The following is a 27,400-nucleotide window of genomic DNA, read 5'->3' on the forward strand; positions in this document are numbered from 1 at the left end:
TGGGTTTTAGAGTCTTCAGTGCAGTCTATTTGAAAAATGTCTGTTACTAAATGGTGTAAAGCCTTTAGCAGCCAAGAGTAGAACAACTTTTTGTCAAAAACAAATTATACCAGACCATATTGATTTTTCTTGTCTGAGCAATTCCCAGATCAAATGTGCTCTTTCTACAAGTCAAAGGGTGATATTTCTAACTGCAGTCACTCCAAACTCTGAAGAGCTAAACCCCAAGTTTTTCTTTCTGTGCTCCATCATTGCTGTAAATAAAAACTTTATGGTGAAGACTCACCTTACATTTTGCTGTTGATCCATAAAGCTTTTTAAACAAGGAAAAAAGCTTCCCAGCTCCATAAACTGGACATGGCTATGAAGAACAATTACACATAAAAGACACGGTTGTGTGCAGCTTTTATGCTCCCAAGCATCCCAAGTTCTCTGATGCAGCCTGCCCCTGCTCCCACTGTCTGACCTACAGGCTCAGCTTCCAGAGGACAGGAGTGCTTGGAGTCTGTACTCCTCTCACCAAGTTTCCTCTGCTTGAATCCAACAGTGGCAACTTGTGCACACAACTGGAGCAGGAAAGAGTAGAGTGAAGCAAGAGATGAAAACGCCCAAGCTCTTGGCATCAGATGAGATTGGTACCTCCGTTCCTTGTGGCATCTAGATTTAACTCCCCTCCTCCTCCTCCTCCTTGAGGTTTGCCAAGGAGATTCTGCTTCTGCCAAGTGATCAGTGATGCTGATGTCTGAGATCTGCTGGCAGAGCTGACAGCAGCAATATATTCAGCTCTGCACAGAGGTGCTGGTTGAGAGCAGACCTGGAGTGAGTCCCACACAAACCTGCAGTAGTGTCGCCCCAAGTAACAGCCAAGATGATGGATTTTAGGAAATTAATAAATCAACATTTATTCATGAGTGGACACTGGGAGAATTCTTAAAATCTATTTCACTAACAACAACAATAAAATTGGCATTTCAGAAAACAGAAAATATGTCAAATACCAAAGGGACATCCTATTGAGGGAGAGGAAATCAAGTTGATTTGACTCCAGAAACAAAACCTGAATACTTTGAATATTTCTCTCTGTCAAACTGATACAATGCCTTTTATTTTTCCAAACAAAACTACACTTCCACCATTTAAAATTTTTTTAAGTAAGTATCAGTCCAATATATTTGTCATGAAGGTGGAGTGAAAGGTGCTGGCTTTCATTCTTGGACTCTCCTGAGGAAATAAATTTATCAACAAAGAGGTGATGGTGACCAGACCCAGACAAACACAGCTCTCATAACTTCTAACACACTGTTTGAACCTGTGTCAGAGCCCAGCCCACTTTTCTGTCTGACCTTAGCCTCAAGCCCTTGTCCCAAAGTGGTGGCACAGAGCTCCGTGGTCCCCAGGCTGCCATCAACAGCCGAGTTGTAGATCAACCTCAAGTGTCCAGGCCCCAGCGTAGAATCATCCTGAAGCCCTTCACTTGGAATGAAACCCCTTTTGAGCAATCCCCCTGTAAAAACTGCATTTAACTGCTCTGTGGGCTTTTTTGCTGTATGGCACAGGCTTTTTTTGTCCCGCCAAGGTTTCTTCCTTCAGTCTTCTCCTGTTCCAGATCCCACAGCCTTTCTGCACATACACCTCTCCTTTGATCTCCTTCCTTCCCAGAAGGAACTGGCACGGCTTGCATCCTTTTTTTCCTGATTATTGTCAGTATGAGAGATGTCCTAAATACCAGGTTAAAGCTGAATACCAGACATTTTACATCTGCAGGAGAAAGGGCACTGCGAGGTTATTTCCCATCTCCATTAAGTGTGTGGTGCCCTTTGCATTCAAACAGAGCACTCGATCTTTCTTAGACAATTTATCTCTCTCATTCCTTTCTCTTATAGTCTCCCACAGCAAGGTCCCCAAAGTTATCTAATAAACATGGACGTTATGACATCCTCGCACAGTAATGCTAATATCATACAGGAAACATCGCCTAATAAATGATATAATTACTGTGAAGAAGGAAACCAGCACGCCTGAAAATACACCATGAGTTGCTCTTTATCTTGTAGAAATTGTTTCCATTTCTTTTCTTGAGTGTGTTTTTTTGTCCTGCTTTGCTTTTCAAACTCTTCTTTTGCCTCAATGCTTGTGATCACGTGCAAGAAATGTATATCTCCAGGCACAGAAATATAAAGTGCAGTCATTCTGAACTGGCACGGGAATGCAGGTCCACCCAGTTAATTTTTTCCCATTGTACTGGGTGGAGTGGCTCTGCAGAACCACTCATATACACACCCTTTCTTTTTTGGTATTGTTAATTATTTTAAACTGCTCTTCAGGTTGGTAGCATAGCTTATTACTGTGGAAAATGGGCAGTTTCTCTCCTTCTGTGGTGACTTGTAGGTTATGAAAAGCTTTTTAGCTTGATTTATTCTGAATTCTGCCATGTCTTGCTGATTTATCTATTATGCTTTAAAATAAGGCCAATTAGGCCCAGCAGTTAAGCCAGACAAAGAGAAAGATACGCATTTCCCTACCCAAAAGGTACTTTTGAAACAAAAAGACAGTGCTTTAAGCCAGTAAATGGTATCTTTTGCTTTGAACTAAGGACAGCACCATAGGATTATCACTGACTGTTGTCATGGGCACCTCACATTATTACTCCACTTCGCTTTGTTACCACATTCAGTCAAAGCAGAGACTCACAAAGGAGAAGGCAGCACTGTCAAGTGCTCCAAGGATGGGATTGCTGAACGCTGTATTTTAATAATCTGACTTGTTCACATGAGCCGAGCCAGCCTCAGCCAACGCGCAAGCGGGAGCTGTTATTGGCCAACCAAAACACAGCTGTTGTAGCTCATTTTGAAGTCTACCAGCCTTTCTGCTGTCCCCTTTCAGAGATTAAGCTTAATCTTCTGTATGTGAGGCTTATGTCACCTTATTCAAGAAGGGTTTCACTGACAGCCTTGGTGTTTTTTTCCTCTTCGCCTCATCTCCTTTGTGGTTCTGGCAGGGCAAAAGATTTAATAGAAACATACCCAGGCAAAAAGCAAAACAGTGTGAATGCTGCGTGGTTCCGCCTCACAGCCAGCCCATGGCTATGCAAAGGCCCAGGGAAACGCAAGGCTTTTGGGAAAAGTGTGCGCTGTATTTTGGAATGTTCTCCATACTGGGGGGAGTTGACCCTCCAGTGTCCTTAAGCCAGTGGCCACATGCCCAGAACAGAAGCTGTATTTTAAGCTGAGTTTTATTTCCGTTTTTTTTTTTTTTTTTAAGCTTTCCCTGAAACCCAAGTGAAATTAAAGTGTGGGAAGGGAGGCAGTTGTCTAATCTGTATGGACCAAAATTTCATAAAATCCTAAGTGAGTAGCAGCAAAACAAAGCAGCTGAGCCTCCCCAGCCCTCTGGCCTCTCCCCATGGCCTCATCTGCGCTGTGCAAAAGCCAAATCAGAGCTATAAGTAACTCTGCTTCACTGCCAAGGACTCATCACATTGGTTTATCCAGAAGGGCTTCTGCACCAAAGATAGCCTCAGGCGTGTGGGTTACATTTCAGGTCTGCTTTTAGAAGAGGGCTGTTCCCAGGGAAGCTGAATGTCTATGATTGTTGTAAAAGCCTAGATTTGAGCTCTTTTTAGTGCCTGGTGTCACAGCGCTCCTCTAATGACCACTGGTTGTTGCCACAGTTGAATAAGTTTCCCAGATTAACCAGCAAAAAGAGAAACCCTCCACCCTTGGTTCTTTTTCATTTTATAATTATCTGCTGTTTCTCTACACTTGCTCTTTTATCCTTACGTTTTGCTCCTGCCTGGATGTGCCCAGTGCCTTGCAATTAAAACGAAGCTGCTCTATATAGTTCACAATCTAAGATCACATGCTGCCAACCCTTGCTCATTAGAGCAATCCCACCAGAGAGAATAAGGCTGTTTCACACCAGGCCTGCTTGCTTGGTGAAGTTTAGTAGGCTCTGACCTTAAGTTACGTATTTTAAAACATCAGCAAAACATTCTCTGACTCACTGCTAATAATATAGGTGCTAATGGGATGAATCTTTAAAAAATACATCCAAATATTTTTATATAATAATCAGAAAACTTTCATTCCCAAAGGGAAGGAACAGTTGCACTTTCTACATCACTTGTGTTTTGGCCTCGAGGTGTCCTACATGCTGTGCCAAAAAGTAATAATTAAAGGGACACAGTCAACATAAAACTAAGTTTATTGAAATTTCTAACCTGTGCTCCTTGGCAATGCAGTAGGGAGTTCAGAGTGAAGAGTTTTTTAATCTAAGTTTGTTTTGCACCACTCAGGCTCTTTGTTCTTTCTGCAGTGCTCAGTTTTAAGTATAAAATCTGTTTTTTCTGGTTTCGCTTCTAGTTTGTGTTCGATCCCTCAGTGTTTCTGTGCTGTATGTGTTCTGAATTTAAAAGACATCTGCTTCACTTCAGCTGGATCCCCTACTGTCAGTCTTTGCTTCCTCCTGTTATGTGCATGTTAAAATATCCCTGGCATGAATATGCAAGGAAACTAAATGCAAAGCCAGCACCACAAATAATTGCTGATCCTTTTAAAGTGTCCAAGCCTCTCATGAGGTCTTTGATGCAGAGGCTGTTAGGCAAGGCAAAGATTTTGACTGCTCTCTTTGCAAGCAACAAGAATGAGCATCTGCAATTACTTTATGAAAGCAACCACTGGTGAGAATTACAAATCAATACAATGCAATGTGCTTGGTCTATTTTATTTTAATGAAACCCTGCTTCATGCAGAGTTCGGAGTTTCTCAGCTGCCTTGTTCATCCCTGTCATCCAGGCAGGGTGATAAAGGAGTGAGCCACCTCCTCCCCAGCTGGGGTCATGTGGCAGATGCTACAAGCGACCCCCACAAATTCCGCTGATTTCTTTTTTGGGGGGGTTTCCCCTGATTGGATGGCATTGCAAGTAATTCACTGTAAATCACAATCCACTTGGTTGCCAAGTGTTTGCAAGTAAAATTGCAAGAGATTCAAATGAAAAGAAAAACAGAAGTATAAAAATGCATAAGGCTGAGTCCACAGTGGGCGTGACCCTCTTGCCTGTGTCAGAAGCAGCCGTGCCAAGCAGACATATCCCAGCCAGATGTTGGCACCCTTGCCTGCTGAGAGAGCCCTGGATGGAGAGTGGGGAGTCAACTCCCACCCCTGGTTTTGAGTGCAGGGGGCTCTGCCCCCCGTGCCAGGCTCGGGGCCTCACTCATGCAGCCCCATGGCTTCTGGCTGGGAGCCGCCTGCATCTGGCCAGCAAAAAACTGAGCAAGAGGAATTTATATCCAGCTGCACCCATGGCCCGTTCCTGCTCAGGGTGCAGCTGGAGATAAAGCTAAACCAATCTTGCTTCTAGGAATAGTGCCCTGAGCAAGGCCTGTCTGATCCAGAAGATTTGATGAAAAAAAAAAAAAAGAACAAACATCTTTACTTCAAGGCCTTGCCATTCCCCACTTACAGGGGTCAGAACAAAAGGGTCTGGTGGTCTTACAGGGACAGTCACAGCCCAAAGACTGTGCAACAGTCTGCTCTGCCAGTGACTCCATGTAAAATGTCCAGAAAGGGGAAAAAAGCTGAAAACCAAAATGCTAGCAGAAGGTATAATGGATAGACTTGAGAAATCCATAGGCTGCCCATCAGGATTGCTCAAGCTGCGATGGAGGATCCAGATATTGTGAAAAACGAGGTTCACTCTCCTGTGAGAATTTAAAAAGTTTAATATAAAGACAATAAGAGACACATAAAGCAAAGAGGTAATGGCCAGGTGCCTTGGCGCTCTGCCAAGAGCACACCTGATGCTCGAGGTGAGTCCTTTTCATACCATTTTTACTGTCTGTTCTTTATGCATATTCAAACTTTTCCAGGAGCTGTTCTGCATGGCCACTCCTTGGTTCTGCCTTTTTAGAGCATGCACATTTTTCTGCCTTGCGGTTTTATTTCTTTTAATTCTTGGGCCTGGGCTCGCTAGGTGAGAGTTGATAGTTGAGTGGGCCTCTTAATTCCCCAGACAGTCAGGGTTGATTGCAGTTTTGGGCCTCTTTGCCCCCCGGGCAGAGTGGTGATAGCTGCTTTGGGCCCCTTTGTTCTCCGAGCAGTGTTGATACCAGCTTTGGGCCTCATCCTCTGTTCGCTTGGAAGTTATCTTACTCGCTCACACTTGCTAAATTCTTGCTAAAACGAGAGAAAACTACATCCACACAGCAAAAGCATTTCTAACATTATATAATATTCACCTTAATACTTGCAAGAAGCCAATATTACAATATATGTTTATAACAGTACTATATTGATCTTTGCCAGGGAGAGCAGCAGCAGCAGTGAGGAGATGACCCAAACAAGAGCAGTGCACCTTTCCAAAGATCCAAGAGAGCAATGGAAAATAAATACCATAAATATTTGGGTTGTGTGAATGCTTAAACAGGTCAAAAGTCCAGGGGAAGATGTGAGAGGTCCCCAGCAGAGCAGCACTGCTGGGGAAAAACCCTCTTCCTCCCAAACACTGGGGGCTTTGCTGTAGCTGTGCTGCTCCTCTTTGGAACTTCATTTAATTCAAATCTCTTCCAGCCTCGATTTGTAATTCTTCAGGAAAACCAGTTGTTATTGTTTTTCACTTCAAGGGCTCGCTAGCCACTTGGCTCCTTTCCAGCAGATGCTCCCCATGCACAGCCAGGGCTGTGTGCTCCTCTGTACTGCAGCTTTTATTTATATATTCCCTCCCTTGAATGCAATGAAGAGGAGTTTGTCTGCACAGCACCGTGCAGGGGTGAGAGGGGGAGCCTGCAAAGCCCACAGAGTTCAAGGGTGAATTTAGACAGAATTACAGCCACGTGCAGCGGCTGCTCCCGGGAGCACATGGGGCCTTTGTGGATGTGAGCAGACTTGGCAGCTCCGTGTGGCACAGGCACAGCTGCTGGGGGCTCGGCCCCTCCGGATGCACCAGGCACTCCCCTGGGACAGGCTCCTGCTGCTCCTGGCGGCCGGGCCACTGCAGAGCACACTCTGCTCTTGGCTGCTCTTGAAAGAGCAGTGTGACTTCTCTGCAGACAGAAGTTGTCTTTGGACTGGGAATGACATTATTCCTTCTGTGCTTTTGCAGCATCCTGAGCAGGTTTGGATAGAAATACCCAGACTGAACAGCCTGGCCTTGATCTGCACTCAGCTTGGCCCGCTGCTGCAGTTTGCATCCTGGACAAAGTGTGGTTTTTGGGCTTCCAGTGTTCCCGCTATGGGGAGAAAGCTCAATGCACCCCTTCAGAATGCTCCAGCTCTCCTGGTGAAGGGTGGCCCCCAGGGAAAAATGCCTCATTTGCTGAAATCTAGCCGGTTTCTCAGCCACACTGCACTTGGGATGTCCAAATCCTATCCAGAGAGGTTGGCCCGTGTGCTGCAGCAGGGACCTAAATCCCCATGAGAGTGTGTTTGGACTCAATTGTGCATGTGCACAAGGGAGAACCCGCTGAAATGATGAAAACCCAGGCTATGTCCCCATGCTGGTGTTTGGCTGCACTGATAATATAACAATTCCTGGAGCAAGTTGGAGCAAAGCGACAGGTTTACCCTTTACTCTGAAAGTGAACTGAGTGAACTTACACTCTCAATTTGTTAAGTGTTGGGGGTTAGGATCTTTTCATTTATTTCTTTCCCTCACGGAATTTTGTCCCATAGGTTGCTAGGAAACAATAACTATGGATATTTAAAAGAGACAAAAGAAGTTGCCCTGGGAAGGATGTGGCTGGCTACTCTCTTATCTGAGGTTTTCTCTCAGAAGGGCAGAGATACCACGTGAATTGGGCTGGAGGAAAAGGGGCTAGGCACAGCTCCTAGGTCTCTTTTTCTGCTCTCTTGGCATTCGGAGGGGAAGGAAACTGCAGTCGCTGTGGGAAGAATTTGGAAGTTTGGAAGAGTGTAGTATGGATTAGAAGTCTTTGTTAAAGAGCCAAATATGCAACAGATGGTTTAAAATCGTAGTGAAGGTGTAACAGGTTAAAGAGTGAGTTAAATGGAAAGGAACCTGTGGCATAGAGCATAGGGCATAGAGCTCCATGTTCTCACCCCATCAGCACACAAAAACGATTATGGGGCTCCTACACAGCTTTCAAGATTCATTGTACACTTGGCTTTTTGCCATAAAGAGCTATAAATGTATCATTTTCCCCATGGCATTAACTTGTCGGGCAACACAGCCTCTTCTGAACGAAGTATTTTTATAGTGGCACCACAAAAACAGTGTTGCAGCTTGCCATGAATCATTGAGTATCCCCTTTTCAGAGCAAAAGTGTGGGGCGAAGCCGCTGACACCCTTGGGCCTGTGGACTTTCCTTCTGCCTGTGCCAGCTTTGGGAAGATCTGCAGAGTGTGGGAGCAGAGCTCTGCATTCCCCAGCTGCTTCCCATTGGTTTTACACAGAACACCTGCAGGGTGGTAAACAGGGAACAGAGCTTGTCTTTGGGTGTGGCTTTGGAGGACTACTTGATGAGACACTTGTGCTCTTTTGCACATATTTTTGATGTGCTTTAGCACAAATCTGATCCCAAAGGGCATTGCCCAGTAAACATTCATCCCAGTGAGAGTTTGGGGTTCTTTGTGCTTGAAGTTACTTTGACAATTCACCTGTCTTGCTTAGGTAACAGCAAAAATATTCCCCTAGAATCTGGTTGAAGAATTTAAATTCATAGACCCAAGATGCTGTCATTATACTCTTCTTATGCAACTGTCAATGCAGCTCATAGACTGTGCACCCACTGTGTGCTCCTTCTGCACCTCTCACCATCACCTCCTTCTTCATCCTCAGTCCATATCTTTATACAAACTATGCCCACATTTTCACCCCCGAGCATCTAATGTGGGGAAGACACAGCACCAGCGTACCTGGGTCCAGCAGTGTCACCTTTTGTTCCCATTTCTGGCCTCTGTGTTGGAATGGATAATAAAATGCTGCTCATTTCATCTTTATTAGGATTTCCAAAAAGCCTCAGAAAATAGGATGTCTATCTGAGGGGGTCTCAAATTCACAGGCTCAGTTAACTGCATGGACTAGAAACCACCTGGAGGGCTGGAGGGCTTTTTTTTTTTTTTTATCTCCCCCGTGAAAATTTAAATTCAGCAACCAGTGTTTTCTCTGTAAGAGAGGGTGAAATTACCACCTCTTAACTCTAAGGAAAAAACTGCTTGCCCTGATTTCCTTACAATGCCTTAGGTGCTAGTGATTAACAGTGTCAGCCTTCATTTCTGTCTTTGCAGTACTGAATTTTGTGCATATGGCAAGTGGTGCAGGTACACCACCTATTGCTAAAATGGACCAGCACTTCCAGCAACAAGAATTCATTTCAGCTGCTCATAGTTTTGCCAAATTGCAACTGTTTGGGCTGAAACATCCTAAGCAGAGAGTGTCTGCTTCATGCTGATTAATTTGCTTTAAATATCAGCAAAAATGTTTCAGCTGTTCTTTGGCCGAGGTTAAAGAGATGTAATACTGGACATTGTTCTTACTACTTATGGTGGAGGTTTTTATCCCTTCCATAAAAGAAATTCTACCACCCACATGTGTTGTCATTTTTTGGATGTGCTTTCTGGTGTCAGGCAGGGCTGTCCTGAGAGCTCTATGAAACAAATGGTAAAATCACAGCCCATTTCATTGCCTCCTGTTATAGTCTGTCTCCTGGAAATCTTGCTTTCCCTGCTCCTGTCCTCAATCCCACCATCCAAGCCAAGTAGCTTTCTGCTGTGCCCTCTTTCAATCAAATACGCTTGGGGTTTCACATCTCCTTCCCCTCTGTGTGGCAACGCTGGTCCTTACAAATCTGTCCCAGGTGCTCAGGTGTACTTTTTTCCCTCCCTGAAGTCAGCAAATGGGCTGATCTTAGTTGGTTGTACGAGTCTGGACATTTTGAACATTTCCCACTTGATAAAACCTCTCTGCACTTTCTGCATCTGGAGAGGGTATGGACACTGAACTCCTGGGAAATGCTTGTGTTATGTGAGTTTCTTCTGGCTTCTTCAGATTGTTGATTGATTTTACGCCAATATTCCCAATATTCTTATGGGCAAGTGGGTGGAAGAGGCTTTTTGGATGAGAAGAGAACCAGATACCTGAAGCTAGTTAAGGAAAGATTCCTCCCCCTCCCACCCCCACTTAGTTAATATCATAATTACTTAATATCACTTAATATGATTTAAAGTTGGCAAGAAAGATTTGCTGCAGGAAAACAGAAATATTCACATCTGTCACTGTAACTAATGGGGACTTTCTCTGAGCACAGCCCAGAAAGTCAGGTGCATTTGTTTTCATGGCTGTTGGATCTTTCACCAAAAGCATTTGGTTCCCCAGCAGGATTTCCTGCTCTGGCTTTCATGAGATTAATTGTTTCAAAAGCTGGAGTGGATGGAAAGTTGTGATGGCAAAGTCCATATAGAGCTAGCGTTAATTCTCCATGCAGGAAAAGCTGGTATTTTCAGCAGTGCCATGTGTTTCTGTGCAGTCTAATATTTCATTCAGCTGTTATATATTTTTACTTTATTAAGACATTATTTAACACATTAAGGAAGGAGATGAAGAGGTTTCATGCTGCTGTTGATTGATACCTTTTCCTTTATAGTCTTCTCACAGCAATTTTTAAAGTTTCATTGTCACACCACAAATATAAACATGCAGTCACAGATCAGACTTCTTCAAACCCAGGGCAGGTGTTTGAGGCACTGCAATCAAAATGAGGAGATTCTGCTTTGTGTCATTCACTGCTACTCTCAACCGTGGTCACAAAGAGTGGCATTTAGGCTTAAGTTTCTCTCTGCAGTCCTGACTGATTGCAGAATACATTTGAGAGACTTCAGCTGAGAATGGTTTTCTTTTCTTGGCTTCTGCATTGTCCAGTGAAGATTTCATTGGAAAACCAGTTAAGTATATCTCTTCTTCAGCTGAAGCTGTAGCAACCACATAGGTATAAATTCCTGTGTAGTCAGACAGTGGCTCACAAGATCCATGGAGTCATGCCGACTTTGTCAAGCTCTGGACATCCTGAGAGGAGACTCTGGAAAGTTAGCATTTGCCTTGACTGCATGCTTGGCTGGTTTAGCATCATGAGTCTCTGCTGGGCTCTGCAGGAATAGTTTGGCTGGCTACAAACCAATGACCAGAGAAAGTACAGCTAAGGGAGCAGAATAGGAGAGGACAGTAGTCGTGGTTTAACCCAGCAGGCAGTAAAACACCACACAGCTGCTTGACAGACTCTCAGACACACACACAACTGGGAAGAGAACTGGGAACAAAAAGTACAGGACAACAGTAAGGTCATATACACTGCACTGCGGTGGGGATGACAATTGACAGAATAGCAGACCTTTATTACATTTTTTCCCCTAATTCCTAACCTTTTCCTAGCATGGAGCCAGAGTTTATATTCTGGGCCAGCCCTATTTCTAGGTAATGTTTAACCATGATTCCCTCTCACTGATTGTCTTACAGCTCCGTTTCAGCTGCTTTGCTGGGCAGCACGAAGCTTTTCCACATGGTCTGTGGACATCATTAAAACGTGACATGAACTCAGTGCTTTCAGCCCAGAGGGATTTGATCCCCCTTCAGCAGAGGGCTGAGGCACAGCAGCAGCCCCTGGCTCTTCCCAGCCTCATGGTGCAAAGAGGAGCTCTGCACAGGGAGCTTGAGCCTGCACACTCCGTGCAAGCTTGGATGAGAGCCATGTTGCAGTACAGTACGGATTCATAGTTCCCTCAGAGCATGTCCCTCTCTGCCACCCCTGCAATTTGAGCAGCAGGTTTGTATTTCCTCACTAATTATTAGGTATTCCTTGTCTTGCTTTGTTCAAACCAGGAGGTTGGGAGTGGCTGTAGTCCCCCATCTTGCGTTTGGGAGAGCCCTCTGGAAGACTGCAGGACAGAATTGTTGGCCGGGGCATCTCAGGGCATAAGCCACAGAGAGGCTGACTGAGGCACTTTGTTCAAGCTCTTTCACTCCATTAGCTCCAGGATGCCAAATGGAAATAAAACAGAGCAAGCTTCAGTGCAGTTCTCATTGATTTAGGTTTTAAACATCGCAACACACGCCTGAGCTACCTTGTACTGCATCCAGCTGGTGCTTTCTGGACGTGCCCTCATTGAAAGAGATAATCATGTTTTGTTTAAATTAATTTCTGAAGTTTAAAAGCCCATTTATATCTGTGCAGTTCACTGAATTGAACCTCTGCACAGTAGCATATTCAGTTTCTGCTGTAACCTGCTACTGCTGCTTTTAGCTGTAGCTGTAACCGCAGAAGTAGCAGCCAAGAAAAAAAAAACCACCAACACTCTACTTGCTTCATTTTTTTCTATTTTTTTTCCAATGACACTGGCTGCACTGTTCATTAGAAAGAGTGTTTGGGCAAGGCATTATGATCGTGCTGTCTTCCTCAACTGAGAGAGGAACTGGAATTCTCTCTGGCTTTGCTGAAATCACACTGTTGCTGAGAGCGTCTGTAGAAACGAAGTAGCTTTTTCTCTTCCCCTCTCACTGATGGCAAACTTCAGAGAAGGTCAGGCTCATGGGTGTTTCTGTGGATTATTTTCATGACACTGAAAAGGATAGAGCCTGTCTCACTGCAACCTGCTGGAAATACAGCAACCTCTTTAATAGCTGCCATCAATATATAGATTTGGTAGCGGTCAGACCGTTCTTCAACATTGTCAGCAGTACTAACACAACAAGCCAAGTGGTCTGAGAGGAGGTCTGGCCGTGCCCTGAGCAGTGCAGAGCACCAGTAACTCACCCACACTATCTGTGCTTCAATGCTGGTGCCTCCACCAGGGTGGCCCATAGTAGGGGACAGGCTGCAACTGAGCGCATTTGGAAACTGAGAGTGGAACTCACAGGCCTGAGTTTCTGGGAGCTCATGGAGCAGAAGCTCACGAATCATCCCTCCATGGCCAATCTCTGCAAGAAGAGGCCAAGGCACTACCTGGAAACCTTTGATCTGAGTGGTTTGGCCTGCAATCTGCAGGGCTACTTGGGCTGTTTCTCCTGAATTAACTGTGGTAGTAATAAAAGCTCCAGCTGCAAATCCAGTGCCCTGCTCCCTTTTGTCTTTGGACACTGGGCTGAAGTGCTTGTTTGAGAGATCTCTTTAGGAAAGACTGAAGCCAGCTGGCTCGGCTTTCTTTGCAGTGGCTCAGAGACTTGGAATGGGCTTTCTCCACTCCATACTAAGCTGATTTGCTACCTCTCCAGGACTAAACTTCTTGCAAAAGACACCTCTGGATATAGTTTCTGGTGGAGGCAGACACCATGCCTCCTTGATAGACCTCCTAGACATTATGGGTCGGTGGCTGTCTGATTTTAGCAGTGCTGGAATTTTCTAATGCAGATGTAATTCAATTAAGGCACCCAGAGGATTGAAGAAAAGCCTTTATTATTTTTAGTCTAAATAAAAATAGTGTCTCAGGCTTCCTAGAATAGTGAAAACGTAGAGTATCGTGAACAAGAGCTGGACTAAGAATATTTAGATGCCTTTTCAGCCAGGGTTTCCATGAAACAGAAGCTGTTTGAATTGGATTTGACCAGCCCTGTCATGTTCAGACATATGCAATTACTTCTCTATGCTTAAAATTGCAGTAACAAACCTGAGTCTGACTTTGTACAGGGTACAGCCTCACTAAAGGCATTTAGTTGATGATGATGATTATTTTAACTGCACCTCCTTCAGTAAACAAGAAGCTCTGTTTTTAGTCATGAGGGAATGTTTCAGCAGTCCTAAAGGGATTTGGGAACCTACAACCTCATCTAGACATGGTCAGTGAGGACAGCACCTAAGATACACAGGCTTCTTTGAAAATGTCATTCCATACAGTTATCTCTGTTCATTTTCCTCTCTCCCCAGGGCCAGGCTGCTTTGTTGTAGAAAGATTCAGCAATGTCAGTATTTCAGGATGGTCTGGTTGTGCTGTCATGGGGTGCTTGTTATGGAAGGGGAGAAAGGACAGACCTGCTCCAGCTTCCCTGATATGAGAGGGACAAGAACAAATGGGACCTCTGTCCCTGCCTATAACACAGGGTTTTAAGGAAAAAGAGAAGCATCTCAACATGTTCATTCTGTGGTTGAGGAGACTTCTATAGTACTGCTCTGACCACTGATGGCAATTCACACTGTTGTTATTTACAGTGTGGGTATTTCTCCCTCCCTTTGGAGCCATTTCAGATGGACATGTGCATTGTAGCAGCAATGTGAGTGCTCCAGGGAAGAGAGCTTGCTCCAGCAATGCCCTGCAGGGCTGGGAAGATGCTTCCCTTGGCCACAAGCATTTGTCCCCACAAAACACCCCCTCACTCCACTCTCAGGGACTAATTTGCCTTTGCTCAGACCAGGGGAGTTACAGAGTGCGACACCCCAGGTCACAATCTTGTGCTCAGTGCTGCTGTGCTAAGAAAGGGACTCTCCAGATGAGGTACTAAAGCTGAGGTCTCTCTCATGCTGTTTCTTGGCTGTGGCTGGTTGGATGCAGAAGACCCCAAGACCAGATTATTTGGTCCTAGGATTCTGGTCATGAACAGTCAGTGTAAATAAACTGAAGTCCAGGAAACAGGACTTTCCAGAGAGATTTCTGAGCAGTCTTTGCTATCTGCTCTGCTCCTAAGACACACCAGGCTTGTCTGTGCTGCTGAGTTATGTGCTTTCAAACAAATAAAGCCCAGTTTAGAATAATCTACCTTTTGTGAAGGTATAAAAGCATGCCGTTAACAAATTTCTTTCTATCAAATGTATATATCCTGGACGTGGTCCCTCAGCTGGGATAAAAATGAATACAGTCTCTGAGCAAATGCTTAGAGTAGCCACAGATCTGGCCTTTTCATTACAGGCTTCGATTGAACAATCCTGGGTTGCAAATCCATCACAAAGGCACTGTGTCTGCGTGGGTAAGCACTGCCTTTTGCTTCCCTATCACCAGCTTCAGCCAAATGGTTGAAAGCACGGTGCTCAAATTGCCCTGAAATATGGAGAGGTTTCTCAATGGCATCTCTCAGGCCCTCTTTCCCCATTTTGGGAATATTTAGAAAGCAAACTGTGCCTCCAAGGAGAGAATTTCTTGTTCTGACATGCTGGAACTGTGGTAGCAAGGTCAGCATGTGGTGCAGGTTTTGTACCCATCTCACCTGGCTCTGCTGGGGAGGTCCAAGAGTGCCTGAATGCAGACAGAGGCTTAACAGAGCTGCCAACACTGGATTCCCAAACACCTTAACCAGGTCATGGTGAATTTCTGTGAGGTTTAGGGCTACCCAGTAATGCAGACTCTGCAGTGTGTTCCCCCAGATGTAGAGAGTAGTCAAATGAAGCATTTTTTTGGGGAAGACTAGCCATGACCTGTTTTTAACCCCAAATTTGGGCAGTAGTGCAGCTCTCATAATCCCTCAAGGACTTAAATACTGCTGTGTCGCACTGTGAGGTGATGCAGCAAGGCGTAGGATGCAGTCAGGCTTTTCCATTGGTTCAAAAATTACAGGCTTGGGCCTTTGAGAGACCATTCTGCCCTGAGGGATTTGGGTATATAACTGTAGGAATATTTGTATTTTTTTCCCCAAAACAGGATTTGGTGTTGCTGGGATTTGCAGTACAAGGTATGAATAAGAAAGAAGGTATTTTTATTAAATAGTGAACACTCAGTGGTGACAAATACTGAGAAACCTGCAAGAGAAGGTAATTTGGATCCTATAAAAAGTCTGACAATGTACCTGGTCTGAGTTAGGTGTTTTTGAGCCAGGCAAAATTCTATGGGTCTTGTTTCAGGGGTTTTTACCCTTCCCTTCAGAACCCTTGTGATACTGTGGACACGGTTCTTCCTTGGAGAGAGCAACAGCTTAAGGAATGAGAGGGAGAAATTCCCACCTCCAGAGGAAACTTGAAATGCATGGGGTTTTATTTGTGCATGAAATGCTCTAATTCCTCTTTCCCAGCCACCATAACCAGGCTGTAAGAATGAGCACTGAGCATGAGAGACCCTGCTCTGTGCAAAGCCTTGCGCACAGGAGATCTGTGTGACACAGCAGAAAAATTCCTTCCCTCCATCTCCTCCCTCTGAGTTGTGTTCCCTTGCAAGCCAGAGAAGCTGTGTATTGAGCTGCTCTGCTCTGCTACATGATGGGCACAAGCCTGGTGGGGTTTTGCTGCAGAGATTTACTGGGTTCCCTTGGGATACGACGTCCTTGGCTGGTTCCCATCTCAGCCATCATCTTCTCTTTGTACAGCCCTGACCACAGCTGGTACAGAGGTGCAGGGCAGAGCCAACCAGCTGCTCTGGGCAGCAGGGAGAAAAGCTGTGGCTTTCTGCTCTGAGTGTGCAAGAAACAGCAGAGCAAGAGGCAAACCCTGACCGTGCTCCTCATGGGAGGCTTGGCAGGTTTGCTGCTCTTGCTGTTGAAGGAACTGCACAACTCCCATCATCATGCCAAGGTCAATTGGCTTTCCAGTGTCTATCTGTAAATCACATCCCTTTCTCAGGCGAGCCTCTCAATCAGACATCAGCAGAGAGCAAGCTCCCAGCTGGGAACAGTATATAAACTAATGAAATATAAATGCCTGGTACAAAAGACAATACAGTCCCTAGTTGCCACCACTGAATAAAAAGGTTGATGGGAGTTTCCATCCTACCAACAGCATTTCCTGTAGATGCAGGCAGAGAGTTGTCCTTAGAGCCTGTAATTTGGTTTGCTTCCATTACCACTGGTGCTTTTAAAAGAAAACAGCTGCTGGGTTTTGTTTTATTTTATTTCATTTTTAAATTGTGGTAGAAAGAAAGTTAAAGGTGTGTTTCCTTGAAATATATTTTGACAGAGACCAGCATGTCAAAATGAGAAAAGACAGCCCAGTTTTTAGTTCCTTGGTCTTCAGGAAGATTTCCGAGGAGATCAGGAGATAATCGTAAAAGGATCCCTGGGAAGTCATTAGCTTTTTCTTTTTTAGGTGGTGAGGGGGTAACAGAAAGGTTGAGAAGCTGTGGAATTAGCCAGGTTACAATACTGACTACTCAGAAGCAGATGCTATGTGCACTATTCTAACCCTTAGTACTTTTCTTCTGATGAGGCATAAGAACCTGATTAACTTTAGGCAAGGTACACTTATACCCGCCAAATCAGTGGGATTCCTCAGGGTGTGGAATGTCTTTGGGATTGGCTCCTGGTGTTTCCCTGTCCTGTCCTTCTGAGACCAAGGAGATTTCTCAAGGCATCGGTGCTGTTTTGTATGAATAAGTGGCAAAATCTGGCATTACATTTTAAAAAGATACACAAAACATCTTGTTATATTATATGTAAATAGCAATCCTCCAGCTACCTCTCCAGAGGTATTTAATGTCATTTTTACCTTCTATCCAACCTGTGTCTTTTATATACTGACCTTGCCAATATTTAGTTCAGCACTCAATGGTGAAAAGCCCATCCCAGCGTGGTTCTCTGCTGCTGTGAAGTAAGGCTCTTGCATCAGTGCAAAGTGAGCATAAACACAAGTGCATTGATGAAATAATATTTGAAAGGTCACATTCCGCAGGTGCTAAGGGCTACAGGAGATGATGGAAAATCAATGTACTGCTTGAGAAAGGAACTATTCCTGCTCAGCAGCAGTGACCTTTCCTTTTAATACAAAAAAGTGACAGAACCTGGCACTCTGCTTATCTTTCACGGAAAAATGTCACGGGTCCCAGTTTTGACAAGGATGGTTCATTTAAGGTGTTAGGAAAATTTTTTGAGGGTTTGTAAACTTGAAAAGGATTGCTTGGCAAGATCTTAGGTGTCCATCTTGGGGAAACTTGCAGAACAAGCCCAAGCAGAGGATGAGCTGGGGCTTTGCAAGGTCCCTCTCAGCCAGCACATTACAGTGATGCCATAAAATTTAAAACACAGCATTGAGTATCAGGATACACTGGGGCCCATGGAAATCCCAGAGGCAGGATGATGTCTAATGCAGTTCTCAAAACTCTGGAGCACCTCCCAGCTGCTAGTCTCTGAGGAAAGCCTGTGCTGCACCAGTGTTATCCCCTACATCTCTGCCCAAGCCTTGACTCGGTGACACCCGGGGCAGTGGGAACACAGTCAGTGTACCAGGGCCACCAGCAGATGGGAGTCTCACCGGCAGGAGGCCAGAGAAAACTGCTTCTGCGGCTCCAGAACTAAACAACTGAGTGGAAAGTCAAAATATCCCCTAGAAAGGCTCTTTTTCACAGTGGCTGGACAGCCAGGCCTCGGGGAGGAGTACAACAGATTCCTCAGTTTCCAGCAGAAACTAGACGCTGTTTAATTTCTATTCAACATGGTCATCAGACCAAAGCTCAGGGTTAATCTCACTCAGAGGCACCAAGGTCCTGGGAAAAAGCAAAGCATGTGGGAGAAACCTGCTGAGAAGACAGTAATGAGCACTACTAATGAGCAGGGGGGGAATCAAGCATGCACTGCATCAAAGGCACAGCATCGTTCTGTAGGCAAACAGCACTTCCTCTTCACCTACAAGTCAGCTGAAGTTCAGACCTTGGCATTAACAAATAATTTCCCTCCGCAGCATGTTTTTAGTACCTTTTGATCATTATTTTTGGTTATCAGTATTGTTTTAACAGTCATAAACAGCCCCAGCCATGGTCTGAACCCCACGGTGGGACGCACTGCGCAGACAGGGAGCAGGGTGGCCATTCCAGGAAGAGTTCACAGGCTGTCAGGGAAGGAGCCATTGCCATACTCGTTTCTCAGTTCTTCCAATTAACCTGGCAAAGCAACAGATTAAGGCACCAGGGATCAGTGCTTACCACATTCATTTCACATGTGCTGCTGAGCAGTTGTATTTTCATGTGTGCTCTATGCATCTGCTGTTCTCCAGCTACCAGTGGTGCCTGGGTAGGGAGAGAAGGGCTTCTCCAAAGCAGACTGAATCTGATTATTCCATTAGTAATAGGCTTGGGATCATAATCTGAGACTCTGACAGTTTAATCTTGTGCCCTTCTACATATCTGGGGCGGCCTTTCTTCTCAAGCAAGCCCTGGTCACTGTTGTCTGCCTTAACGGGCTGGGGTTGCTCTTTTCTGAATGGTGGGGTTGCAGGGGAAGGGGGATGGTACAAGAGAGCAGCATGTGTGACCAGGAAGGTCTGTCACACCACAGGAATAGGCAACAGCAAAGGCCTGACCTCCCAGCAGCTGCTGCCATTGCCAGCAGTCACCTCTTACCATAATGTACCTCTTCCCCCTGGAAAATGTGCTCGTCCATCTAAAAGGGGTTTGTCCTTTGAAAAAGGGTGCATTTGCAGCTGAGTCCACATAGGAGTCCTATGAAATCCTCATGATGTGCTTCTGCTTTTAGCCCTGTGGATCTGAACAGCACGTTCACCTTGCTGCTGGAAGACCAGCCTCGCATATGTGATGTGCTCACAGATGGCCCTGGCCCTGCCCCCGGGGGTGAAATACAGACAGCAGGCAGCAGGACTCGACAGGTCAGTGCCTGAGTTTCTACTGGGATGTTTTACTGTATCTTCTTCAAAGAATTTCCAGCTATGGGTGAAGTTTGGTCATTTCTACTGTTTTTATTCCTCCTGCTGAACCCAGGGAAGCTGGGCTAAAGGGATGATTATTTTCCTTAGCTCCTCTGGGGGCCTTAGGCTAGATCTTCTGGTGTTTCAGTACTGGGAGATGCAAATAATGAAAAATTCACCAACGGTCTCGAGTACACCTTCCAGCTCCTGGAAAGATACTCCAAAGGGGTTCCCACTGCCCAGGCTGGATATGCCTTCGGTGTTTGAACTCTCTCTAGTGTCAAGGACAGCAGTACCAGCCATCCCTTTTGCTGCCCCTGAGGTCTCTCAGCCCATCTTTGCACGTGAGGCAGACCCCAAATCTTTCCACACTCATCAAGAGGCCAAAATTACTGCACCATTTGCAACAGAGAGCAAGGTGCATCTGCAGATGCATTGCCAGCCAGCAGCGCTCTCCTAGCACTTTATCCTGCTCCCCAGTGGTTGGGGCCACAGTCCTTCCCTGCATGTATCAAACAGGCACAGGGCTCTGATGCTGAGGTTATCTTTCTGGCTGGTTACTGCACACACTGGTGTGCCCTTGCAAGAAGCTCTCTGTTGTGGTCTCATTTCTATTGCCCCTCTCTAGACCATCCAACAAGGGCTTGAAAGAGCTGTGTAATTCCACGGTCATAGCCCAACGCAGCCTGCAAGGTGCTGCATGTGCTCTTATTTCATTCCAACTTTCTTCACTACAAGTGAGATTTTCCTCCTGGTTTCCTCTGCCCTAAATGAGGGCAGAACGAAGCCCAGCATGCGCATATACCCAGACTTTCTTTGTCATTCCCAGTGGCTCCTCCTTGAGCTATCCTCTTTTTCTTAAAACTAAGTGTGTTGGGGCTGAAGAGAAGCAGTGAATGAGTGTTGTCAGTGGAATCCAGCTCTCGGCCTGGCTAATTTGGCAGGTGGCCTTTGAGTAGATCTCAAGTGTTTTACACAGCTGGGTGAAGAGCATTGCTGCTATTTCAAAACTGGGGCAAAAGAAGCTCCGGGCTGGTTCTGCCTGTGATGACAGAGCCTGGGGGACAGAGGATGCAGTAAGACAACTCTGCGCTCTCACTTTCCAAAAGCATCCCGAGAGTAGTAGAAAATTATGTCCTCCTTCTACAGAAATTTATTGCTTGAGGTGGAATTAGTCAGAAGCATTACTGCTTTCAGTAAAAGTCTGCAGGGCCGGGGGTAGCCAAAAGAATATTTAAAAAAAAAGAAGAGGTGTATTTTAAGGCCACGTGTATTTTAAGGCCACGAAACTTTGCGATGCTTCCGAAGCACTGACCGCGCAGAGGAAAGTCACCAGGAAACTCCCGACCCTGCCAGCACATCAGCGACTCCCTCTTCCCCTCGGGGACTCTTAAAGCCGTGACGGGAGCTGGGCAGGGAAGCGCGCACTCCCGAGCGCCGGCGGGGCGCGGACACGGCACCGGGCGAGGCAGCGCCCCCCGGCCCCGCGCCCCGGCCCCCGCCCCCGCGGTGGGGCTGGCCGGGCCGAGCCGCCGCCGGCGCCGCGGGGCTCTCGGGGGGCGAAGTTCCCGTTGCGGCGGCTGAGCCGCCCCGTGTCACTTCCTGCGGGCGGGCGCGGGGCCGCGGGCGCGGGGCGGGGCGGCGGCGGCGCCCGGCGGGGCTCGGCGGGCCGGGGCCGGGGCCGCGGGCGCTGCGCCGCCAGCCGCGGCCGAGGATGCGGCGGAGCCGGGCGCCGCGGCTGGCGCTGGCCGCCGGCCTCGGCTCGGTCTTACTCGTCCTCTTCTACTTCCAGAGCAGCCTCAGCCCAGGTGGGTCCGGGAGCGCCGGAGGGTCCCCCGGCGGGAGCGGGCGGGCGGAGCGGGGAGCGAGGCACGGCGGGCAGCCCCTTCCTTGCTCCTGGAGCCCCTCGGGTGTCGGCCGGTCCGCGGCGAGCTGAAGTTGTGTCCGCCGGTGAACTGGCCGGGGGTTCCCCATCCCTCGGCTGAGCCCATTGAACTTCGCCGCTGCGCTCGCCCGTGAGCGGCGTTACCGTCCCGGCGCCGCTGTTCCGCAGTGGGACCCGCGTCTCCTTTCTAAGCCTTCTCTGGGGTGGCTGTCCCGTTCGATGTCCCTGCATGAAACAGTGTTCTGTGCGGTCATGGAACTGTGCACAGCTTCGTGCAGCCCTCCCGAGGCTGTGCCGGGGTCGGGACGGGAAAGGGGAGCTGCTCTGTCCCGCAAGTGCCGATTTACACCCGCGGTCACTAAAATTCCTGGGGAATCTGTTTGAATGGCTCAAGGGACTTCACTAGTGTGTGCTTTTAGAAGTTTCTTTCAAGTTGGGAAACAATTTTGAACTAAAATCTAGACCGTTTTGTGTTGGGGGGGGGGGGGTTAATTTATTTCCCTGCCTTTTTCTGCTCCTTTGGGGAAATTAGTTCCTCTTTCCTAAGAAACGTTATTGGGTAATTCCTGCCGTTTTAACAATGTACTAATGTTTTCTGAGTACAGCAGCAATCCATCAATGGGGCCTTTAGAGCTACATCTTAAAATTCAGAAGACTGACTTGACTGAAACGCTAATGGAATTTTATCAGTATGGACTAAATGAAATGTGATTTCCTTTTATAGGGGCTGCTCCATCACTTTAATGTGTTTTTTTCCTAAAAATAAAAAAGGCATAACTTGTTGGCTGAGTAAGATTGAAAAGAGTTGGGTTTCAGTGAGCATTTGTTATTTCTAGATGAGCATGCGAAGTTTGTCAGATGAATTCAGAAATCCCAGAAGACCATAATCAGTATTGTATTCCTTGGTAACTTTTTCTGTTTTTAAGGAAATGATTTATGCATCCTATTTTAGTATTGGGGCTGCTCAGTAAAAAGTGCGGTGTTGAATCAGCTTTAATCTCCAGGGGTGCTAATGAAGAGATGATTGTGTTTCACACTGGATATGCTTTCTAGCATCTGACTGGAAAACGTGTCTCTTTTCAGGGCTCTGGTTTTCAAAAATGAGATTCTGCTGGTCTGAGTCAGCAGAACTTTCTGTGCTTGGTTGACTTTAATTCCTTACCTGATCTCAACACGGTTTCACACAGAGTTCCCGTGAGGTTGGAGCAAACCAGGGTGATGGTAATGGTGGTGGTGTCTCACGAGATGTGGGAGGGAATTTGGGTCTGGAATGCTACCTTGAGAAGCTGAGGCTTTGGGAAATGCAACGCCCTGCGAATCTGTTCTTTCACGTGGGCCAAGTGTGGCTTCTGAAAGTTCCCATAGGTGGTGACAGGTCTGAGGTAGGGATCTCCAACTACTGCAACCAAGTAATGTTTGTCACTCAGTGGGAACCCATTTGTGAGGGTGGTGGATGCCCTCTGCAGATTTGCCCCTTTGGGTTCAAAAAAGAGGTGAGTTCAAGCAATATTCATGTTCTCTAACATCGGCTTATTTTCTAGCCACACAGTTCTCTCCCTGGGTCCAGCCTTCATTTTTGTGCCATTTCTTTCCCTTATTATTTTTGCAGTTTACAGTTTTTCCTTTCCTCTTCACGTCAGTGAGAAAAAAGCAGAGGAAAGGTCATTACCATATACAGAAAAGAAGCAAACTAAAGATTGCTTCATTTTTTATCCCAAAGGAAAACAAACTGAGGCCAATTACTTGAATTTTAGAAGTTACAAGTTACAATAACAGGTAAACAATTTGCAAACGAAAATGTCATCTTTAAAGTGATGGCTGCCTGGGGGTTATTTGGAGTTCTACTTGTCTGGTGTCATTTGGTTTTTATACAATAATGAAGAAAAATGCGAGGAAAAAAAAGCAGCAATGCTAGGAGTTTCCCTCAGGAGCAATCAGATCCTTTCTCTGTCGTTAGCAGGATTGAGCAGGTTGCCTTCCCTGGGCCACCCACAGTCCATGGAACACGCTGAATTAATCCTTGCTAATGGCACATAGAGACCAAACCTTCCTGTGACCAGGACAAGGAATAGAACATGGGAAGAAAGATAATATAACCAGAAACCTTTAAGCTTGAGAGTGCTAAGGGCTCACTGAGCTCGGGGAGCAGGATTTAACTGCTCTGTTTGCATTGCCCACTTGTAACTCCATCCGGACAGTTGTATGCCAGAGTGGTTTGCACTGAGCTCCATGGCTGTGCTGGAATAAGGCTTTCTTGTTCTGCCTCAGGAACACCCACACACCAGCCTGGGCTGAAATAACTCTGCTCCTAAATGCCACTGAGTTGGTTATTTTGGTGGTGGGCTGAATTTGTTTGTACTGAAGTCAGTGGCAGAATTCCCTGTTGTACCTCCTGGAGGCAGGAATGGGCTTGGTGTGTTTGCCAGAGGGGTGGGACAGGTCTCGGTGCTCCACACGGAGATGGGCTTGAGTGCCCTGACTTCGTGGCCCTGGTTGTTTTCTGTTGCCTTTCCTTCCTGCTGGCTGTACCAGTGAGCAGACACGGGGGCTGTAGTCCCAGCTCTGCCCTGGCCCTGGGGTGCAGCTGTGCCATGGACTGTCCTCTGCTCGCTTCAAGTGGGTGGTGTCCTGTCTGTCCTGTTGGCCATCAGCTGTCCCGCTCCAGGCTCGCAGATACGTGGCCAAGGGCAGGATGTCTGCGTAGCAGGAAGGTGTTGAAGTGGTGCTGAGCACACTGGCCACTGGACCTTCCACACCCTGCCACAGTGAATAGTTCAGGGGTTTACCTGGAGCAGTCACCTTTCAACACCTCCTGCGCCATGGGCAGGTGCGCTCACCTCCCAGGAAACCTCATGCCATCTCAGCTGGGCTCAGGGAGTGATGAGGGCCATCAGGAGGCCTTGGCTTTACTGGTGCCACCCTACAGCCATCCAGGAGATCCTGTGTGGCCTCGGCATGATCGTCATCCGTCTTCTGAGTAGATGTTCCTCTGCTGTTCCCTGCAGGAATAGCACGCCGTTAGCTGTGCTGACTTGTGCACGCTGTACATTTTCTGCATAGAGGTGAGAATACGCAGCGGGGCTCTCAGGCCGGTGTTTCATCTCACTCTGCTGGCAGCACATCTAGGCTGGCACAGCAGGAGATACTGGAGGCTGCCATTCCTTGTCTACATCAGAGCTTTGGTCACTGCTGTTCTCAGGGGGACCACACCGATTTTAGCAAGAGTGGGGGAGGCAGGATGACTCTGCTAGTACAGATGTGGGATAGAGGGAAGGGGGAACATGTGAAGGAGGTCGAGGGAGGTGAGTGGCAGGTCCTAAGGCCCTGTGTTCATCTGGTCTGAGGTTTCTGCAGGCCACTGCTCTGGGGCCACCCCAATGGTATGTCTTTGGGGCAACCGTGAGTAGGCAAATTGCACTGACATCCAGAAAGCTGGCAGATTTTCTCCAATAAGAAAGAAGGAAAAGCTCTCAATCTCAAAGTGCTCCTGTATTTCTGCTCTGGCTCTGTCCGTCTGCAGCATCCAGCTGTTGTTTCTTAGGTCTTTTTAGCAGCACTTGCTCAACGCTGGGTTCTGCACTCCCCGTGTTGTTTTACAACCTGCTGTCAGCACAAGCTGTTGGACCTCACGGGGCTTTGCAGGTGAGACATACTCAGCCTTTGGTCTGACTCTCACAAGGAGAGATACCAGAAGTGCCAAGGTTGTGATACTGTTTCAGAAAGCTTTCCAAGTTAGAAAGCAGCAAGAGCCCTCTCTCCATCCTGATCTTCTCCTGTATCAACTAGCTGGATCTCCTCGGGGCACTGAGGAAAGCCTTCTCCAACCACTCCTGGAGTGGAGGTACCCCTTCACCAGCCTGAGAGAGAAGGGTTGGGGTGTTGCAGGAGGATGAGCAGCAATGCCACAAGCCACACCAACACATGTAGCAGATACCACAGGTAGGAAACTGCCTCACCATTTTTGTGTGTTTCTTAGCCCTCTGATGTGCCAAGGTGGATATGGAAGACACCACTGCCACCACTCTCTGCCAATTCTCAGGTGGTTTCAGTTGCCCAGCCCAACACCCCTCAGCACCAGCAGGTCTTGGAGAAACTCTTGCTTCTCATTGTTCCAGATTTATTGATCTCAGTCAGCTCCATCTCTGTGCCTGAAGATTGGTCCCTTCAGGGGAGTACAAATTATTATAGAGATTATAGAGTTGATCAGTGATTTGACCCACAGAGCCCTAGTCCCTGAACCTACAAGTACACCTAGACCTGGAGTGAATGGAGATAAATACACACTTAAATATTAGCAGACCTTTCTAAACCAGGGATTTTTTTTTTTTCCCAGAACAGGAAAGAGCTTCTTTTAGGCCTCAGTTCCTCCCCATTGTTTAAAGGTATTTGGAGGCTGAAATTCAGCCACTGCCTTGGGACGTGCGCAGCCAGCGAATGCTCTGAGCCTGGGTCGTGCCTGCAGCTGGCTGACACATGTCCTCAGCCTTCCAGATAAGGAGGGCGATGCTGCTCTTACCCTGGCTAAGGCTGCAAGTACAGGCTGGGATGAAAAGTCTAAGACACCCTCAGATGGTGTTGGTTTTCTTTTCTTTGTTTTGGTCATGGGGCAGTTTTGCCCAGCTCATTTTCCCAGTCACAGTCATGATGCCCAGGATGCAGCCCCTTCCTTTTGAGGAGCCAGTACTCGAAGTACAGAAACCATTTGTCAGCCAAGATGTTGGCAAACACAGGCTGGAAGGCCTCAGATTTGCTGTGTTTGGAAAAGACATGAAATGCTCCATCCATGACCTGTCAGGGTAGAAAAATCCACCCAGTCTGGTGCTGAGAGCAGGACAGTAATGAAGCCCATCTGCTCCCGAGGGCCAGGCTTTTCATGAGGAATGCTTTCTCTTGTCCTTCTTGGCTTTATAGTTTCCTGAGAATCTCTGATACGTGCAAGAGATTTTGGAGGGGAAAGGAGTGGGCTTAGCACACCCGGAGTTAACTCTGTCCCCACAGGAGAAATTCGTATCCCAGTGGCTCTGCCAACTGGATCCAGCATCTCCTGGCCTCGCATTCCTCTGGCATCTCAGCCTGGCTGTTTCTGTCTGGCAGCACGATGCACCTGCACCCACTCACAAAACTACAGTATCCTGCAAAAAGTACTCCACAAAAACATCACCAGTAGGACTTTTGCCTGTGTTGGTTCAGGTCAGTGAGGTCCGAGGCTGGGAGATGAGTGCTCATGCAGTGGCCAGGGCTCTCCTAGGGGTGTTGGGATTTGTTATGGGCTTGGTTTTCCTTCTTGGTCCTTGCTTCCTGCAAGCATCTGAATGGAGAGCATGACAAACCCTCCATCTTAATTCCAGTGCAAACACAGCTGTCTGTCCCAGGATTCATTATCAGAAGCCAAGAAACTACAAAGGCATCAGGTACTTAACTCCCAGTACTCCCCCTTGGAGCTGAGTACCCAAAGAAGAGTTTACCTCCCCAAATACTTCTGAGGGGCTTAGGAGGGATGTTTCACTTTGAGGCTTTGAGGCGTAGCTGGGCAAAAGCCCAAAACTTGCCTTGTTCAAAGGCAGTTAAGGACTACTACCAGTCTGAGCAGGGGGAAACATCTCACTGAGTAGCTCTGGTGGCCTGAAAGGCCCGGGTTTAACACTGTTGTGCCTTGGTCCTGCCTGCACAGTACAGCTTGCACTGAGAGTGAAAACAGGGACAAATGGACCTGCCCTAGGAGCTGGAGGTATTTTTTTCCCCCAGTAAAATTCTTCATGGATGGAGGAGAACGACTGGTCTCAATGGGGAGTTGAACGCCACATTCCCAGGCTCTGCTGCCCAGTTCAGACCAGTCTGCTCTCTGCCATACTTGCACCTGTGCCTGCAGAGCTTGCAGTGCTGTAAACTGGGACACCCTGTCTCTGTCTCCTGTCTGGATCTGCAGCTATGGGACAGGTCTGTATTCAACCACAAGCTCTCTGCAATTTCCCCACTGATTCACACAGATCTTTTAATTTTTCCCTTCTTCAAATACAACCCCCCGCCT

General features: G+C 47.0%; 1 protein-coding gene across 2 annotated transcripts in view; it reads left to right on the forward strand.

Annotated features, from left to right (window-relative positions):
• CHST13 (carbohydrate sulfotransferase 13) overlaps positions 1-27,400 on the forward strand; it is a 71,953-nt gene that overhangs the window by 20,450 nt on the left and 24,103 nt on the right. Inside the window, exon 2 of one of the 2 annotated variants that reach the window (XM_019280494.3) lies at positions 19,319-19,448. Coding sequence is in view for 1 of the 2 variants with exons in the window: in XM_039559188.1 (XP_039415122.1) it covers positions 21,202-21,295 (94 nt within the window). In the remaining variant the exon portion in view is untranslated. Of the gene's footprint in view, positions 1-19,318; positions 19,449-21,189; positions 21,296-27,400 lie in introns of those variants that run through there. The other variant, XM_039559188.1, reaches the window with a different exon arrangement.

The sequence above is a fragment of the Corvus cornix genome, chromosome 12 (assembly GCF_000738735.6).
Source record: "Corvus cornix cornix isolate S_Up_H32 chromosome 12, ASM73873v5, whole genome shotgun sequence".
NCBI classification, from domain to species: domain Eukaryota; kingdom Metazoa; phylum Chordata; class Aves; order Passeriformes; family Corvidae; genus Corvus; species Corvus cornix.